The sequence below is a fragment of the Marmota marmota genome, unplaced genomic scaffold (assembly GCF_001458135.2).
Source record: "Marmota marmota marmota unplaced genomic scaffold, marMar, whole genome shotgun sequence".
Taxonomy (NCBI): Eukaryota; Metazoa; Chordata; class Mammalia; order Rodentia; family Sciuridae; genus Marmota; species Marmota marmota.
The window spans coordinates 2,535,692-2,553,748 of NW_025999983.1; the positions used below are offsets into that span (position 1 = coordinate 2,535,692).

The 18,057-nt window shown below is 48.5% G+C and overlaps 1 protein-coding gene, 2 long non-coding RNA genes and 1 other non-coding gene across 17 annotated transcripts in view; 2 read left to right on the forward strand and 2 right to left on the reverse strand.

Moving 5' to 3' along the window:
• LOC107153100 overlaps window positions 1-4,730 on the reverse strand; it is a 30,153-nt gene extending 25,423 nt beyond the window's left edge. For 11 of the 14 annotated variants that reach the window (XR_007348644.1, XR_007348646.1, XR_007348645.1 and 8 more), the window contains exon 1: window positions 3,493-3,604. Coding sequence is in view for 1 of the 14 variants with exons in the window: in XM_048805837.1 (XP_048661794.1) it covers window positions 3,493-3,601; window positions 4,361-4,539 (288 nt within the window). In the remaining 13 variants the exon portion in view is untranslated. Of the gene's footprint in view, window positions 1-3,492 lie in introns of all 14 variants that reach the window. The other 3 variants (XR_007348650.1, XM_048805837.1, XR_007348648.1) reach the window with 3 other exon arrangements.
• Window positions 4,731-4,833: 103 nt separating this feature from the next.
• Window positions 4,834-6,619, forward strand: LOC125617599. Its single transcript, XR_007348652.1, has 2 exons — window positions 4,834-5,816; window positions 5,930-6,619. It is a non-coding gene; the product is annotated as an uncharacterized LOC125617599 (long non-coding RNA).
• Window positions 6,620-10,088: 3,469 nt separating this feature from the next.
• LOC125617598 lies at window positions 10,089-18,051 on the reverse strand. The gene is made up of 2 exons (XR_007348651.1): window positions 17,370-18,051; window positions 10,089-13,537 (listed from the first exon to the last, which is right to left on the reverse strand). It is a non-coding gene; the product is annotated as an uncharacterized LOC125617598 (long non-coding RNA).
• On the forward strand, window positions 12,616-12,720 carry LOC125617646. The gene has a single exon (XR_007348732.1). It is a non-coding gene; the product is annotated as a U6 spliceosomal RNA (small nuclear RNA).
• Window positions 18,052-18,057: the final 6 nt, after the last annotated feature.

Consider the following 18,057-nt stretch of genomic DNA (forward strand, 5'->3'; position numbering starts at 1 on the left):
GCTCCACTCCGTTTCCATTTCAGCCCCTCTCCTAACTATTTTAATAGTGGGAACTTTCAGTTCAAAAAGAGCATAGACCCAGCTCCCGCAGCTGGAGAGTGGTATCTGGGAATCAAACTCAGGCTCCCCCACCTGTCCGACTGCTCCACCCACACTCGCCCTCGCCTGGCCCAGAGTTTAACCAGCGCAGGTGGGGCAGTGAAGGGGAGCATACGAACTCCACTCTGCTGCCTCGTGGCCATTCAGATCCCCAACAGGGCTTGCTTGTCTTCAAGTGGGGGAAGTGGCCTGCGGCCCGGCCCGTTGGTACCAGGTGGATCTCTTTTGCCTCTGAAAACAACCTGGGGCCGCCCAGCAAGTTCAGCCTGCTTGCAGTTGTTACAAGATGCCACTAGAAGGCGACAAATCTACGTCCTTGCCAGCTCGGACCTGTGGGCAGGAAAGCCCTGGGCAGCCTCTGCTCTCTGATCTCACTCTCAGAACAAGAGTCCTGGCAAGGACAGTCCAGCCAGGGTCCTGCCTCTGGCTCCTCTCCTCATGCAGCCTTGTGCAAGGGTGGCCAGTCCCAATTCTGAGAGAATAAGGAGTCTGTGATGATCAATATCGGGAAAGCAGAAGTGACTCGTAAATCCACACATCAGCCAGGCACATGGCCCCACCTGTAGTCTCAGCAGTTCAGGAGGCTGAGGCAGGAGGATCAAAAGTTCAAGGCCAGCCTGAGCAATTTAGCAAGACCCTGTCTCAAAATAATAATTTAAAAAAGGACCGTAGATGTAGCTCAGTGGTCGTCTCTGGATTCAATCTCCAGTGTCACAAATGATAATAGTTAATACATCCACACACCACACACCTACACAGGTGAAAAGCATCAAGGTTATTTGAGTTTATATGAACCCCACATATTACCACTGGTTACCCCACTACAGGAGAGATTTTAAATGTCGTCTTTAAGTGGCCTCATTTAGGGGCACACAGGTGTTGTAAGTTCTTCTTTAGAAGGTCTTTATGTAACAGGTCTACAGGAAACAATTTTAAAAGGCTCTTCTGTGTTGGTGCTTGTGACCAATGGCCCAGGTGACCCTAAGAGGAGATTCTCAGGCCGTGTGTCTGTCACGCAGCCCAGCACCTGTATTTTTAAAGCATCTGTGTGACTGCTGATCAGCTCTGCTGGAGAAGTGCCACCTAAGGCCACATGCTGCTCTGAGTTCTAGGGCTTAATGAAGTGCGTCCCCACGCGGCCTCCCCCAGCCTCCACCTAGCACTGATGCACCTTGTCAGATGATTGCCACATGCCCTTGCCTGACTCATTAACCCCCACTTTTCCCCGCCTCGGCCCCCTGCGTGACTCCCAGTTCTCCAACTCGGCAGAGATCCTTAGGTCCAAAGCCCCTGACTGACCCCAGCACATCACGAGCGTGGAACCCTGAGGTGCCTCCCAACAGATCTTGTCGGCTGTCCTTCTGTCCCCACCACCTCCTGCCTGACTCTGCTGCTGCGATAATGCCTGGCTGGTCCCCGGTTCGCCACAGGTTTCCTGCCTGTCATCCCACAACGAGGCTCAAGTCTGCCACAGCTGTGCCAGCCTCGCTGACTGCACCAGCTCTTGTCCTCCACGAGCAAGTCCAGGGTCTTGGTATGTCCCCTGGGCCCCAGGACCTTGGTCGGTTTCAGTTGTCTTCTGAGGACACCCCACCATCCACTCTGGCTCTAGCAGTCTGCCATCCGTGCGTTAGTCAGTAGCCACCGTCAGCTGTCTACATCTAAACTGCTCAAAATTAAAATTCAGATTTTTGTGTCATGGTCACACAGCCACACTTAGAATGCTGGTAGATCAGCTGCAGAACTTTCAGAGAGCAGAAAATCGGGCCTGGAAACTACAGGGCCAGAACCAACATCACCAAAGGCACTGCCCAGAAGCCCTGCACCACCTCGCACCGCACGGCTTGCGCCTGCTCAGCTGCTGCTGCCCTGCACGGAACTGTGGTCTCTGTTCTGCACGTGCAGACGCTGGCACCCCCTGATGTGGCTGCCCCTCACCTCCAGGCTTCCCTGCTCAGGGGAGCCCAGGCCATGGAGAAGCTGGTGCCAAGCAAGTCTGAGGAGTCAGAGTCCAACCTTCCAGTGTCTAGAGGAGGAAAAGCCCAGCGAGGTCCAGCCCCCTGCCCGCACTAACCTCCAAGGCAGCAGCAACTCCAGGGCCCTCCTACACAGCACAGCACCCATCTCAACAGGGAGAGCACCCCACCCCCAAGGGAAGGCCCAGCACTGTCCAGCCTCCCCTCAGCTTTGGGGACCTCACTCTTCTGGAATATTTCAGGCCGACCACCAGAAAACCACGGGCAACGTGGATGGCTGACCACCACCACACACCCCAGGTAGTAGTGGGGAGAGGGCCATGCGAACTGGTCACACTAAGACCAGGAAGAAAACCCGAGGGCTGCTGTTATGGGTTCAATCTCGTCCCTGCCTCATTCCAAAAATACTCTCCCGTTGCAGTGCTAAGCCAGGACCTTGGAACCTGAGAGATTTGGAGACGGAGTCTTTACTGAGGTCAAGTGAAGAGGACATTGTTTGGTGTCAGGCCTTAGTCCTGCACAGCTGGTACCCTTATAAAGGAGGGAAATTGGACAAAGACACAGGTGACGCAGGGAGGTAAGGTGAAGAAGCTACCACCTGCAAGCCAAGCCTCAGGGAAGCCCGTCCTGCTGAATCCTTGCTCTTGGACTTCCAGCCTCCAGAGCTGGGAAAGAATGTGGTCTGCTGTTGAAGTCACCTGTTTGTGACACTTTATTAGGACAGTCCTAGAAGGTAGAGAGGCTGCTGTAGCCCTCAACCCTAAGCAGATCCCAGAGCCCAATGCTATTTCTCACTGACCCATACTATCCCATGTTCCTTTCTCCGGTCGAGCACTTAGGCTACTTGGGGACTATTAGTCAGCTTTCGGTTACTATAACAAAATGCCTGAGATCATAGACTATAAAAGAGGAAAGGTTTGTTTTGGCTTATGGCAATGAAGGGCCCTGTTGTTTGGGCCTGTGGCAGCACAGTCCATGATGGTGGGTGGGTGTGACCAAGGAGGCTGCTCACCTCGGAGCTGGTACTACAAACACAGGAAGAGGAGGGCCAGGTCCCACAATCCCCCTTCAAGAGCATGCCTCCAGTGACTAGAAGACCTCCCACCAGGCCCAACTCTTGACGGTCCCACTGCCTCCCAGCAGCACCAGCTGGGAAGAAGGCTTTAGATGTGGGTCCCTGGAGGACATGCCAGATCCAGCTGCAGGGCAGGCTGGGTTGAGGTCGCGTGGCTCTCTGTCTGCAGTTCCTGCTCTGGGCAGCCTCACATGCGAGGCTTCACTGCTGTCTTCCATCATCATCTTACCACTGGGCGTGGGGGCTCCCACCCAGCCCTGCAGTGCAGCAGGAGCCCAGAGGGCAGGTCATAAGCTTGGGGTGTGCACTGTACAAAGCCGCCTGCCCTTCGGGCTTGCCTACCTGGTCAGAGAGGACCTCTACCTCCTGAGGCGTCACACTGTTCCCCGGTGCTTGGGGTCCATTTCCACTTCCCGAGGCCCCTGATGGGCTCGCCCAGCTCCTTCGCTGTCTGGATGGTCACACTTTTTGTAAACTGTCAGATTATTTGGGGTCCCACAACCAGGTTCCCAGAGTCTAACAGGACCCAGGAGAAATCTAGACAATATTTCTCAAAAAGGAACCAGTTATTTGCTGAAAAGGACATGGCTTTCTCAACATCTTGGAGCTGCCAGTGAGGGCCTCCGCCACGGCCACCCAGGTGGGTGCTTTGAGCACCTCTGTCACATAGGTAACAGACCTGCTCCAAGCTCATTCTGCCCTGTTCTCAGTGCAGCACTGACGGATCCCTCACACCAGTGTCCTCGATGCCCCTGAACACCCGGCTCCATCTCTGGCAAGCCCGCCCCTCCCAGCCTTGGAGTGTGGCGCACTCAGGATCCGGCTGGCCTTCCCAGGAAGCCCCTGGGTTTCCCTGTCCTCGGGGCAGCCCCACGCCACCCACGCTCGCCTGTCTCCTTACTCTGCCTCCGTCTTGCATGAGCACGACACGGAAACAACATACTCCCTCTCTTTCACCCATTTTCTGCTGCGGGAACGTGAACACAGCAGAACCCTGCCCAGCTGGGTTTACCTGACCCCAGAGCACCACCTGGGCACAGGATAGGCACCCAGTGACCCTGACTGGGCAGAGGAAGAATGAATGATGGAATGTGAGAGATGGAGCTCACAAACCAGGCGGCCCGCCACGCCAGATCTGAGCTAGTGTCGACAGTGACAAAGAACCCCTTTCCTCCTGCTCGCCCCTCAAAGCAAGCCCCTGGGAAACTACTCTGGCACGAGGTGCTGGCAGTGCCTGAGAGTAGAAATGCACTCAGCTTGGCAGGTGGAAGTCAGGGCGTAGATTCCCAGCTCTGGCCGTTCTGCTGTGACGGTGGAATAGTGTCTTAGGTGAAGTGTGACGTGAGGGTGACTTTTCCTCCTGAAGCTGTGGGGCTCAGGAGACACCATGTGAAGGGGACGGTGCAGCCCACACAGGCTCCCCTCCCTCTGTGTGATGTTGTAGTGCTCCTGGCTGCCAGCCAGCCAGCCTCCCCTTTGGGGACACAACCCAAGGACACCCAGTTTTGGCCTGGTGGACACAGCATTCACAGAGCTGCCTCTGTCTCATCTCATTGGAGCAGAACAAGCAGGGGCAACAGGACAGCACTCACCAAATATTAGCTTCCAGATATGCTGTGGGAGCACATTCCAGCAGTCCACGTGGAAGTGTGCTCGAGGGCAAGCAAACAGGCTTGACCCAAACTTTAACCCCTTCTCTGTGAGAGATTTCCGAAGAAGCAGGCTGCGACATTCTGCACTTGAGTGCCCCTGACGGACTCAGTGTGACGGTACTGTACCACCAGGCACTCGCTTCAGCAAGCTGTGGCCACTGCCCATTCTAGCCTTCCCCTTTCTCACACTCAGGTCACTGGTGAGTGTAGCCTCCCTGTCTTTAATCACACTCAGAAAACAGCCCAGCCAAGGCTCAGGCCAAGCCCTCAGAGCTCAAGCTGCAGCCCCCTGGCTTCCTGCTAAAGGACAGTGACGAGCTAGCAGCTATTAGGTAAAACCGAGCAAGAAGAAGGTGACACCGTTGGCGTGACCTAGAAGAAACTGGATGGAGTGTCCGAGGAAGCTAGAACCTGGCTTGCCTATAGGAAAGCAGGCTGGGGGCTGCAACTCACGACAGAGGAAGTCACACCCAGCCAGTATGTATGCACAATGACGCCAGCTCGAAGACTGCTCTTTTTTTCTCCGAGACTGTTTTAAAATTTTTTCAATTATCAGTGCATTATAGTTAGACCAAATAGTGGGTTCCTTTTAAGACTTTAAAATTGTGGTTACAAATTTTGTGTTCAGTTTACCACCTTAACCATTTTTAAGTTTGCAGTTCAGTAGCCTGGAGTACATTCACATTGTTGTGCAATAGCTCTCTAGCGCTTTCTCATCTTGCAGACTGTAACTCCCTTCAAGCGCTCCCCTCCCCCAGCCCTGGGCAGCCACCTTTCTATTTTCTGTCCCTGTAGTTTTGAGTGCATCCACTCTAGAAGCATCATTTAGGCCAGCCAGTCGGAGGCACACCTAAGCAGCTGCCCTGGATGAAGACCTGAGGTGAAGGAAGTAGCTGGATGAGCCACACAGCAGGTGCGCCACAGGCTTCCAAGAGTGGGACGTGCGGCCAGTTCACAGCCTCTCAAATGCAACCCATGGCAGGCACCCTGAACCTTCCAGAAGGCCAGCTGGCGGTGAGAAAATGAAATTCTATCACAAGAGGTGACCCAGCTACGCTGCCCCAAACCCAGACTTGAGGAGTTTTAAACAGGACCCTGATGGCCCCTTGTTGCTTCTGCCACCACAGGACATGTGTGAAAGCATTTGTATCCCACCTCGGAAGCAGACACTGCAAAGAGTGGCACGGGAAGTTTGTGCAGAGTCTACCGTGTGTGCAAACTCTAAGATCGCCATCAGGCCAGGAACTCGGCCTGTGGGAAGATGCAGGGACGTTGGCAGTGCTTGTGGAGAGCCTTGTGAAAGAGCGCCATGGAAATGTACTCTAACTGCAGCTCTAGAATTTCTCAAATATTCAGTAATATAATAAAAGAGGCTGGGACACGGACATGAAAGACCTAACCTGGAGCTTAGAGCTATCGTCTGAGACTCCTCTCTGACCGTAGGGATGTCTTAGAAATTGTGATGGTTTAGGTGTGAGGTGTCCCCCAAGCTCATGTGTGAGGCAAAGTGGGGCTTTTCAGATGTGAAATGATTGGACTGCTAGAGGTGTGACCTATCAGTGGATGATGAACTGGTGACTGAAGACCAGGTGGGGTGTGGTGGAGGAGGTGGGCCACCAGGTGTGCCTTTGGGGGTTATATTGTGTCCCTGGTGGGTGGAGCTCTTTCTCTACTTCCTGGCTGACCTGTCCTGAGCTGCCTCCTCAGCCAGGCTCTCCAGCCAGATGTGCTGCCTGTCCAGGGCTCAGAGCGGTGGTGGGCTGACCACGGACTGAACCTCTGAAACTATGAACTAAAATAAACTTATCCTCCTTTAATTTTTCTTGTCTTTTGGTCATAGCAACACAAAAAGCTAATTAAAACAAATTTCAGATTACATTTTGTAAGACTGGAAGACGCTGCACCACACGACACAGATCACCAAAGAGGTTCCCGCTTTATTACCAAAGGCTGTGTGTTTATATAGGTCTAAGGAGAGGTCGCAGGGCTGAGGTAGATAACAGGTCCCCCGTTTATTGGCAAGCTCTTCCATATGTCAGTTCCGGAGCCCAAGAAGTTAATTCTAATTGGGGCTAAGGCTTCCCACCAGCAGGGTTTGAACATTGGTGCCGGGAAACGTTTCGCGCCAGTGAAAGAAACAAAGAGGAGAAGGAGGGTTGTTAGACGCCATGCTGGGGTTTTTCTCTGGGGTGCTGCTGCCATTATATGTTTACCCAACACATTTCACAGTGATGATTTCACATATTTTTCTAATGCAAAAATGTAGGTTCAATTGTAGAAAACAGCATTATGCAGATTAGCCACAAAAACTACCCCCCAAATCGGAGTTGCTCTTCAATTTATGCAATAACCTTTGATGCTGATGTCAATACAACTGAGCTGAAACAAGACTAAGTGAAATTATTTAACATGAAGTGATAGTTTTAAAATGGAAAAGTGTTTGCTTCAAAGTAAACCAATTCTCCTAGAAAAAGATGAACTTGTTTTGTCAAGATGAATGCAAATGTTAAAGGAAAATGATCACTTGCTTCTCAATTCAGTTTCTGAAAACTTTTTAGTATATTTGGAACAAAGTGGGTTTGTGAATATATTTTTAAGACTATAAATTTCATGAAATTCAAATACATGATAAAAATTAAGCATCTGAATAGAAATGGATTATATGTATAAAGAACAACCAGATTCTGAAAACTTCTGAAAGAGGAAATATTTCAATAATAATTTTCACTTTGATTACATGTTGGAAAATATTCTGAACATATTGTTACTGCTGTTTTACTGGTGACGAGTCCTTGCTTCCCCGAATGCTGAAGCACAACACCAGAGAAGCACGAGGAGGCAAGAGTAGAGTGGACAGTGGGAGCTTTATTAAAGGACAGCAGAAAAGACTTCTCCCAGAGGAAGAAGGGGACCCGAAGACTGAAAGGCTGAATCCGTGGAAGGCAAGATCTTCCCTTTTTTATAGCTAAGGTCTTCTTTTAGTTTTCCCACATTCTTATCCTTTGTTTCCCTTTATCCTGAAGTGATAGAATGCAGGTGGGAGGCCCAAAGGTGGGAGATAGGTGGGCTGAAGGAGTAACCTGGGCAGGAAGGGCCTGGAGCCGTTTTGGATTAGCACCTCCCTGTTTGCTGCTTCTTTAACAGTTCCTTAGGGTGGATTCCAAGCCTTGGGGACATTAACATTTCAATTTCCCCAAGTGCTGCTCTGCTTTTCTGGACTCCATTCTCAATAATGGCCACCATTTTATTTATCGTACTTGACATTAGACCGGATTTACCTAACTACACTAACTACATACCTTTAAATCGGCTTCAATATCAGTTTAAATAAAATGTGTTAGTAAAATTAACTCCAATGGGTTTTTGTTGTTGTTGTTGTTTTTAATTTTAGTGTAGCCACTGGGTGTATGATGGAACCCAGGGCCTCCTGCAGGCTAAACACATGTTCAACAACTGAGCTACACCCCCAGGCCCTCTTTTTACCTTTTAAATATTGTTACCGCTGTTGACTGGTGACGAGTTCTTGCTTCTCCAATGTTGAAGAATAACACCAAAGAAGCACGCCGAGGCAAGGTCAGAGTAGAAATTAGAAGTTTATTAAAGGACAGCAGAAAAGACTTCTCCCGGAGGAAGAAGGGGACCCAAGAGGTGGAATCCGTGGAAGGGATGTTGTCTCCCCTTTTTATAGTTCTTTCAGTGATGGAATGTAGGTGGGAAGGCCCGAGGGGTGGGACACAGGCCAAAGAAGTAATCTGGTCAGGAAGGACTTCTGAGTCAGCACCTTTTTGCTGGGGGCTGTTCATTGACATTTCTTTGAGGTGGACTTTGGCCTAAGGCCTTTTCAGGACTTCATTAACATTCCATGAGTTGTCCTGCGTTTCCCGGAATCATTGCCAGCATGGCCTCCATTTTAGATTTCACTCGGTATTAGACCCGATTTACCTAACTACACTGACTACCTAACTTTAAATCTGGCTTCAATATGACTACTAAAAACTTACAGCTTTAATATGATTCTGTGTGATGGTTTGGATGTGATATGTCCCCCAAAAGCTCACATATGAGACAATGCAAGAAGGTTCAGAGGACAAATTATTGGGTTGTGAATGTCTTAACCCAATCAGTGAATTAATCCCCTGATAGGTGAAAGAAGATGCGACGCAAGACAAATCACCGGAGAAGTTCCACTTTATTACAAAAGGCTGTGGGCTTACATAGATCTAAGGAGAGGTGGCAGGGCTTAGGTAAATGACGGGTCACCTGTTTATTGGTAAGTTCTTCCAGATGTCAGTTCCGGAGCCCACGAGATCAGTTCTTATTGGGGCTAAGGTTTCCGCCGGCTGGAGTGAGCATTGGCAGCGGGAGTTTTTGTTGCCAGCGGGAAAGGGAGAGGCAGGAAGAGAAGCTCCTCAGGCGCCATGTTGGGGTGTTTTGGGGTGTGGCTGCCATTATACCTTTTCCCAACAATAGGGATTAACTGGGTGGAAACTGAAGTGGTGGGTGTGGCTGGAGGAGGTGGGACCTGGGGCGTGGTATATATTTGTATCTGGAGTCTCTTTCTCTCTGCTTGCTGATCACCATGTGAGCTGCTTCCCTCTGCCACACTCTCCCGCCATGATGTCCTGCCTCACCTTGAGCCCTGAGGAATGGAGCCTGCTGTTTGGGGGCTAAGACTTCTGAAACTGTGAGCCCTCAAATAAAGTTTTCCTCCTTTAAAATGTTTCTGGTCAGATCTTTTAGACACAGCAGCAAAAAAAGCTGACTACAACACTCTGTTACATTTCTGTTGGCCATGTTGGGACTCAGCCATACTCCAGCACAGCAAGTGGGTTGAGTACTTCACCCTGATGCTCCTATAACAAACAAATGAGCCCTCAGTTCTGGTTCTGCTGGGGTCTTCTGGTTCTGCTGGGATTTTGGTTCTACTGTTTTAAGTTGTTGGATCATTACTTTTTTTTTTTTTACTGTTGAGTTTTAAAAGATAACCTTACTGAGATATAATTTGAATACCATAAATTCAACCTAAGTGTAAAATTCAGTGGTTTCTAGCATATTCAGAGTTGTGTAGCCATCACTGTTATCAGAGTTAGACGATTTTCTCTACACCAAAAAGCAAGCAGACCCCACTAGCAGTTCCTGCCTATTTCTGCATTTGCCTGCCCTGGGCATCTCACTTGAATAGCGTGTGCAATCTGCAGTTCTTTGTGTCTGGCTTCTTTTACCAATTACTTTGTAGCTCAGATACATACTTCATTTCTTTTTTATGGCTAAATAACACTCCCTTGATGGGTTTCTATAGTTTATTGATTTTCATCAGTGATTCAGTATTTGCATCCTTTTCACTTTGGGGGTCTTGTTTATGATACTGCTCTGAGCACTTGTACACAAGTCTTTGTGTGGACATACATCTTCCTCTCTCTGGAGTACAGACCAAGAGTAGAATGGGTGAGTCACGTGCCAACACGGTGTTGGCTCCTTGGCAGAATAGCTGCACTCCTTTGCACTGCTGAAGTTCCACTCTGCCACCAGCAGTTCCTGCTGTCCACGTCCTCACCAGCACCTGCTCGCTCCATCCTCTGGATGGCCACCATTCGGGATGGAGTGAAGGGGCATCTTATGTTCTGGGTTATCATTTCCCTGGTGGCTAAAGGCATTGAGCATTTTTCCCTGTGTCTGTTGGTTGGCCTTTTATCTCCTTTGGATAAATATCTATTCAGATCCTTTGCTCATTATTCGAACTGATGTTTTTAATTGTAAGGGTTTCTTGTGTATTTAGATACAAGTCCCTTATCAGATAGATGATTTCAAAACTTTTCTCCCATTCTGAGCTCTTCCATTCTAATTTTTTGTTTTTCCTTGAAGAACACGAATTCATAGAATTATCTAAGTCAGTGTTTCAGTCATTAGTAGTTAAGTTATTCCTTTTGATAGTGGAATTCTCCTGTGTTTGGCAAGAGGGGGTCCCTCAGGGATGGCTTCCTACTCTACTGATACAGCCCCACAGTCTTTGATAGTATGCCTGTCAGTGTGAGGAGCAGATGAAGGGGGATTCCCTGCACCCCACAACCACAGGCCCTGCGCTCTGACTGCCCTGCAGGAAGCTGGGACTGCATGGGCAGCTTCCAGGACAAAGGGCTATGAGTGGGGACCTGAGGCACCATTGCTCTCACTTCCCCGTCCTGGTTTTCATCCTGCACAGACTCAAATGCTTGTGCTCGAGGAGTCCAAATGAGGACCCAGAGGTAGGGGTGACACCCTCGACCTTCTCCAGAGTCAGACATCAGGAGGGATAACATTGCTCAGCCTTTGCCCTCTAGAGAAAACCTAGTGCTCTGAGGATCAAAGGGAGCACACCTTTAGACCTCTCCCTGATTATACTACAACCTTCTGCTTAGGAGTCCAAGAGAAAGGACAGCAGGACAGGTGGCCACTGAGGCTCCATGAGGAAGAACAAAGTGAAAAGAGACATTATGGAGTACATTATGACACCAGGTTTTTCGTGGATGTAGAAATCCACCCCCCCCCCTTTTTTTTTTCTTTTTTCTTTTTCTCCCAGAATCTCATGCAGGTGAAGCACATGCTCCACCACTGAGCTACAGATATTATTCCTTTTAATTCTCATAAAAACTGAATAACATAGGATGTGATTATTTATTGTTTCCATTTTGTAGATTAGGAATGTGAGGTCCAGGGGTCTTAGTAACCTGCCAGACGTGGGGAGTACAAAATGCAGCATTCCTTCAGCCTATGCAGCTCTGAGCATCCCCAGAACACCCCCAGTCAGAAGGTTCAAGTTGTCAGGCCACTGACCACAACCTCAAGATGCGGTTCCAAGGCTAAGGGAGCTGGGAAGTACACAGGGTGTGATCCTGTCTTACAGAATCACAGCTCACCCAGGCTCGAAGACTCCAGAGGAACTGCAGGAATTAATAACCACATGTCCAGTTCAAATAAGTGTCCTGAGTACATCTGATCAAGGACACTGTCCCCCATAAACTCTTGAGGACACAGGGCTGGGGAAGCTACCAGTGTTTGCCGAGGGAGTTAAGCAGGTCCCCTGTGACTGTGGGTGACTATTTCACACAAAAACGGTGTGATTTAGCTCCCTCCTGCCTCTCCATGAGGAACTGTTAACTGTTGTCTGAGTCTCTCAGTTCCACAGGAACTGCAAACTACTGGGGTTTCTATTTCTGTTATCCCTCCGCCATTTTTTCATGAGGAAGCTACTGAGTGCCAAGAGTGCTGCTTCCCTACAGTGAAACCATTTCTTAGTAGCTTCTTGGTCCACACTGTGTGAACCAGCATCAAGAGTGAAGATGAAGGTAAGAGCTGGTATCTGCAGCACACTGATAAGGACACAATCCCATAATTCAGCTTGATAATCTTAATTGGCTTCCTTTTCCATTTCAGAACCAGGCAACACTTCATCCCATAAACTAGAATTGAATGTTCTGATTGGCCCAGCCGAAGAGGTTGACTTCACAGACAGAAAAGAGCTAAAGAAAGCAGAAACAAAGGAAGGCACATGGGTCATTTCAAAATAGCTTTCCTTGTAATTTCCTTGTAGGAAAGGGGGACAAAGCAACAGGAAGAGCCTGACGAAAGGACTGACTTCATTCATCACCATGCTAGCTGGCGTAGTCTGTTTGGCTGTTACTGTCCTAGTGGGATTTCTTAGAAAGCCCCATAAGCAGGCTAGTTTCAGCTTGGTGACTTGGAATCAGGGTAAGTGACTCCATTTGGACTTTTAGACTGGTCTGTTGGGGTCCAGGGCAGGTGCTTATTCTGGAACATTAGCCTCCTGTCATTTTTTTTTTTAATTTAACAACATGTACTAAAACTGGAACTATCTAGAGAAGAATAGCACGGCCCCTGTGCAAGGATGGCATGCAAATTCACAGAGCATTTTATGATTTTTATGGAAAAGGAGAGTGGAGAAGGGGAACGCTGCTCGTCCAGCAAGGTACAGCACAAAGGATCTGCCAGAAGCAGAACAGGAGAGGTAAGTGGCTAAATGACACCCACACACATCTGTTCCCATCCTGTTTGCGGTGCTGAGGATGGATCCCAGGGCCAATGAGTGCCAGGCAAGTGCTCTGCCTGAGCTGCACCCAGCCCATATTCATATTTAAAATGTGCCTTGGCTTTGAATTTAGGTGTCACTGGCTTCTTAGATTATTCATCTACTATAGTCTTTCAATTATAAACTGATCACATTAATGTGTGCCAACATTGCTGCCAACAGGGGCACGTCTTGGGCAAGACGCAGACAAGGTAGCATGGTTTGTTAGTGTCCTTGCCCACTGCATACTGCCCAGGAAACAACCTGTCATCAACCCACCCTGCAGGGCAGAGAGCAGGCCATCACTGTCCTCGATGCGCATGAGCAGAAACAAGGCAACAGGGGACTGGCCTGTGGAGTGCGTGTCTGACCTCACACTCAGAACCACTGCGCTCCCCTTCCCTATTCTGAAAGAAAATGAAGTCAGTTTGCTGTAGGTGGGAGCTTTTCTTCTGACGTGATGCTGCCAGGAACCTTCAGATCAAGGGGAGAAAGAAGGGAAGTACATGTGCTTAAAGGTCATCACCCTGACTGAAGGTACGGGCCTACCTGGAAAGCCAACAAGACACACGTTGAGCAGGCTCCATGCACACACCTGTGATCCCAGCAGCTCGGGAGGCTGAGGCAGGAGCATTGGGAATTCAAAACCAGTCTCAGCAACTTTAGCAAGGCCCTGTCTCAAATACAATGTAAAAATGTAAAAAGGGCTGGGGATGTGGCTTAGTGGGTAAATGCCCCTGGGTTCAATCCCTGGTACCAAAAACAAAACAAAACAAAATCCAACATGTTAAAATGGAAGTAAGTTAATCAAAGCTAGTTGGACTATTATAAAAATAGATAGGTCATATAGTGGACCTAAAAAATCTACCATATGCACATGACTAAAATAGTTTTTAATGACAAAACTGTTTCAGTTCCCAACACAAAAGAACTATAAATATCTGAGATGATAGATATGTCAATTACCCTGATATGACCACTAAACATCCCATAAAAAATACATTTAAAACCAGTTTTCATTGTATGGTCAAATTAGTTAAACATACACTCTGTTCTGAAAAAAAAATTAATCTTAATCAGTGATTGAACACATAAAATAGGTGTTTTTCCCTGAGATAGCTATGAAAGGAATAGAAATACTTTTAAGAAAACCATTTCCTTCATTTCTAAAAGGAATAAAAGCACTTCGGTAGTAGGAAGCTACTCCCTCGAGCACAAAGATGAAAGCTTGTGGTGAGCCGCTTCTGCCGTTTATGCAAATTATGGTCGCCATTACAAGATGGCGCTGGCTCCGCTGTGGTCTGTGACAAACAACTCCTTATTTGGGAGAGTTGGCGCATGACTTTTCATCACCCTATGAGAAAGCTCCACGTGGCTGCTTTGCATTGGGGCTTGAGATGCTTTATTAAGGCTGGGAGGGGCATCCGAGAGAGAGAAGAAGAACTATCAAGGGCCTGAAATAAACTACTGAAAGAAGATTCCTGAGTGTTGCGTCTTCCTTGCGGGCAAGAAGTCGCGACAAAAGCTGGCATCAGGCGCGACCTTCAGGTGTTACAAAGGCTCTGGGGCTCTGGAAGGATGGAGATTCCTCTTGTGACAGAAGTGACTTCCAGTGGGTCCAGAGAAATGCACCCACCTCCTCCCACAGCACAAGCCTGTCACCTTGTCCCAGAGTGCATGCAAAGTGCCTGTGTGATGCTGAGCCCTGATTGGTGCTCTGTCAAGGAAAGGCCAGTATCCTTCCAGCCTCTGACTATAGAAATCAAAGCCCTCAGATCCTGTCCTTGACCCAGTCAGCAGGGAAGCTGGGGTGCACCCAATTCTATGATTGCTTTCTGAACAGCAATGAACCAGCGAGACTCTGGCTCACATCTGGGCCTTTGCCCTCATCACACTGGGATTCAGAGGGGCTGGTGATGTTTGCCTTGTGCCTTCCACACACTGTGCAAACACAGGGGACCACAGGGGGTTGATGTTTCTGAACCTTTGCAAAATCATTGGCCTTGTCTGTCTGTTGCTGGGTTGTTTTAGACGTTAGACTACACTGCCTGCTTCGAACCTGGAGAGGCAAATACATGTTAGCATGAAAGAACTCTTGTGGCAGCATGCAATACAGGGGCAGCCTGGCTTTCAGAGTGGAAGATAGCTGGGTTCAAATCCCAGGTCAGCTCCTTCAGTAGCATGGTGTTTTGTTTCCTTACTTGAACACTCCAGCCCATGCTCTCCAAGGATGGAGACTATCAGAATGCTCCACAGTCTAGCGTAGGCCCAGAGGGAGGAAGCAAAGTCTCCTGGTGCTAGCTAACCTATTGGTGGCACGGTAAACTAGGGGCAAACGGCCTCAGTGGCATTTCTCCACGTGCCCCACCAGGCGGCAGCCATGGCATCTCCTGCAGTGCTGCCCAACCTCCTGAGGCTGAGGCGGGCATCCAGCACTCTGCAGAGGATTCTTCCCACAGCTCAGGTTTCAGAACCCCTGCTCACGAGGGAGAGAAGAACACTAGGGGATAAGACTGAGCAGCTAGGAAGGAGATCCAGGCCCCTCTCACACAGGTCTTCTCCTTGGGCTGATCTGTGGCAGCAGTCCAGTGTCATTCGAGAGTCTCCCTCAGTTTCCTGCCATCTTCTGGGTCCACGTGAGAAATGGCAGAGCACCTCCTGGTCAAGGAAAGGCAGCTACGCATGGTAACATCAGCAATCACTCTGTCTTTGCTTCTCCACCATGGGATACTCCTAACCCCATCATGGGGCCGTGGGATGGGAAGAACTTCTTGGTGCTTATGGAATTGCAATATTGAGTACCAAGATACACTTTCATGGGGCTGGGGTTGTGGCTCAGTGGTAGAGCGCTCGCCTAGCATGTGGGAGGCGCTAGGTTCGATCCTCAGCCCCACATAAAAATAAATAAATAAAATAAAGGCATTGTGTCCAACTACAACAAAATTTTTTTTAAAAGACACACTTTCATAGATGATTAAGGCAGCTATGACCCACAGACCTCACTGATTCTAACAGAAAATGAACCCAATTCAATCAAAGTCTAGCTATTTTAATTTTCAAAGGCATTTATTCTGCTTCTTTAATGATATTTTAAATAGATACTGCTAAGTTAAAAGTCCCTCAAAGCCCATATGACAAAGGCACGGTCCCTCCTCTGACACTGTTGGGAGGTGGTGGCACCTTAAGGGGTGGGGCCTAGTTGGGCCTTAGGTCTTTGGGACTGTGCCCTTGAAAGGGCTATTGAAAACCAGGTGCAGTGACTCATGCCTGTAATCCCAGCGCTCAGGAGGCTGAAGCAGGAGGATCAAGCCTCAGCAACTCAGTGAGACAAGACCCTGTCTCACTGAGAGTAGGACTGGGGATGTGGCTCAGTGGTTGAGTGGCCCTGGGTTCATTCACTAGTACAAAAAAAGGGGGAGGGCTATTGAGACCGCAGTCCCCAGCTCTTTCCTTGTCTTTGGTTTCTTTCCCATGAGGTGAGTGGTTTTGCTCTGCCACATGTTCCTGCCATGACATAAGGCCTCACAAGCAATGGGGCCAATAATTCATGGACTAGAGTCTCCAAAAGTCCAAATCAAAATAAGCCTGTTCTGGACTGGCTCTAGCTCAGCGGTTCCTTCGACAGAGAACTTACAAAATAAGCCTGTTTTGTTTATAAGTTGATTTACTTTAGTTTTGTCTATTATAGTAATGAAAAGCTAACACAGATAGTGTCTGCTCATCATACAAACTCTAAAAGGAACAAAAGAATGGACAGAGTGAAAGTCAGTCTCCCTCCATCCCTTGTCCCCTCAGCTACCTTAGAGGGACACTGCTGACATTTTTTTGGCATCTTTACAAATACACATGTATATATTTTCTTTTTTCCAATGCACAACGAGTAGCATACTTCACACAATATTCTGAACTTTGCAAATAAATCTTAAAGATGTTTAACAGCACACATAAAGGACCCCTTACTGTCTTGACTACTGTATAGTAATCCATTGAATGGATTCACTATGCTGTATTCAGCTCTCCCTATGTGTGGAGATGTTAACTGTTCCCAATCCTTCCATACTAAGAGTAATGCTATACATGTGAAATTGCACAAACTTGCTTGTCTATCCTATGATATCTCTAGAGATGGGGAAATAGTCTTGTTGGGCCATAGGGCATGTCCAGTAACATTAATACATTCAACTAACTGCTTGTTTTATATTCTAATACATTCAAGAACTGTTTGGTTAACATTCTATTTACATTTCTTCCAGCAAAATTAGACAGTATTGGTTCACCAGAGACATTTTAAAGGCTAGATTGTCTCCATCAAAACCAAAATACCAAAACCAAACAGATGGAAAATTGAAAAAAAAGCCTTCAATATTTTCTTTCTTTTTTTTAATGCATAATCTGAAAGTTTTGCTTTTGTAAGGAGGAAGGGAAATTTCCTCTCCACCCTGTCAAAGTTCACTGAAACAAACCTAACAACCATAATAAGAGAAAAGGTTTACAAACTTACTAACCTGTAAAAGGGAAGTCAGAGGAGTGTGATTCCCACCCACCTGACATTATTCAGACAGGTATCATACCCCTCTTCTAAGGGGAGGGGAAGCACGGGTCCTTGAAACAGTGTAGCCTGTGAAAAGACTCTCTAGGATTCGGGTGAGTCCGTGGACAGACACTCTTGAGTTAAGGAAGTCCGCCCATGTGTAGTTAGTTCCTCGGTCTTCTCCCAGATCGGTAATGAGATTTCAGGGTGGGGATGGCAGTCACTAGTGTTCCCTTGTGCAGCCTTTCATCTGAAAAGGGGAACTCCATAGTCTTTTCTCTGTGCCTGACCGGGAGGAACAATAAGTCCTTTAAGGCCCGTTAACGTCTAGTCCTGCTGACATGCGGGGATGGCTCTGAGCTCCAGTGTTTTCAAGTTCCTGGACAAGTGTCCTCCTGTCAACGTGCACCCCGGAAGGGCTCACATAACCTCCTATCCATGGGCAGCCACATTTCCTCTGGACTAAGGTTTCATGCTATTTTTAAATGCGCCCCCGTGGGCCACCGGGTGACCACCTCCTAAGCATGGGCCCCACGAGGAGGGGCTGCGCCAGCGAGGCCGAGCCAACGCACACCAGACCCGGGGCGCCCGGGCTCAAGGGCGCAGGCAGGGCCTGCAGCCCCGCCAAGGTGCCCTTGAGGAGGTAGGGCGAAGACACCTGC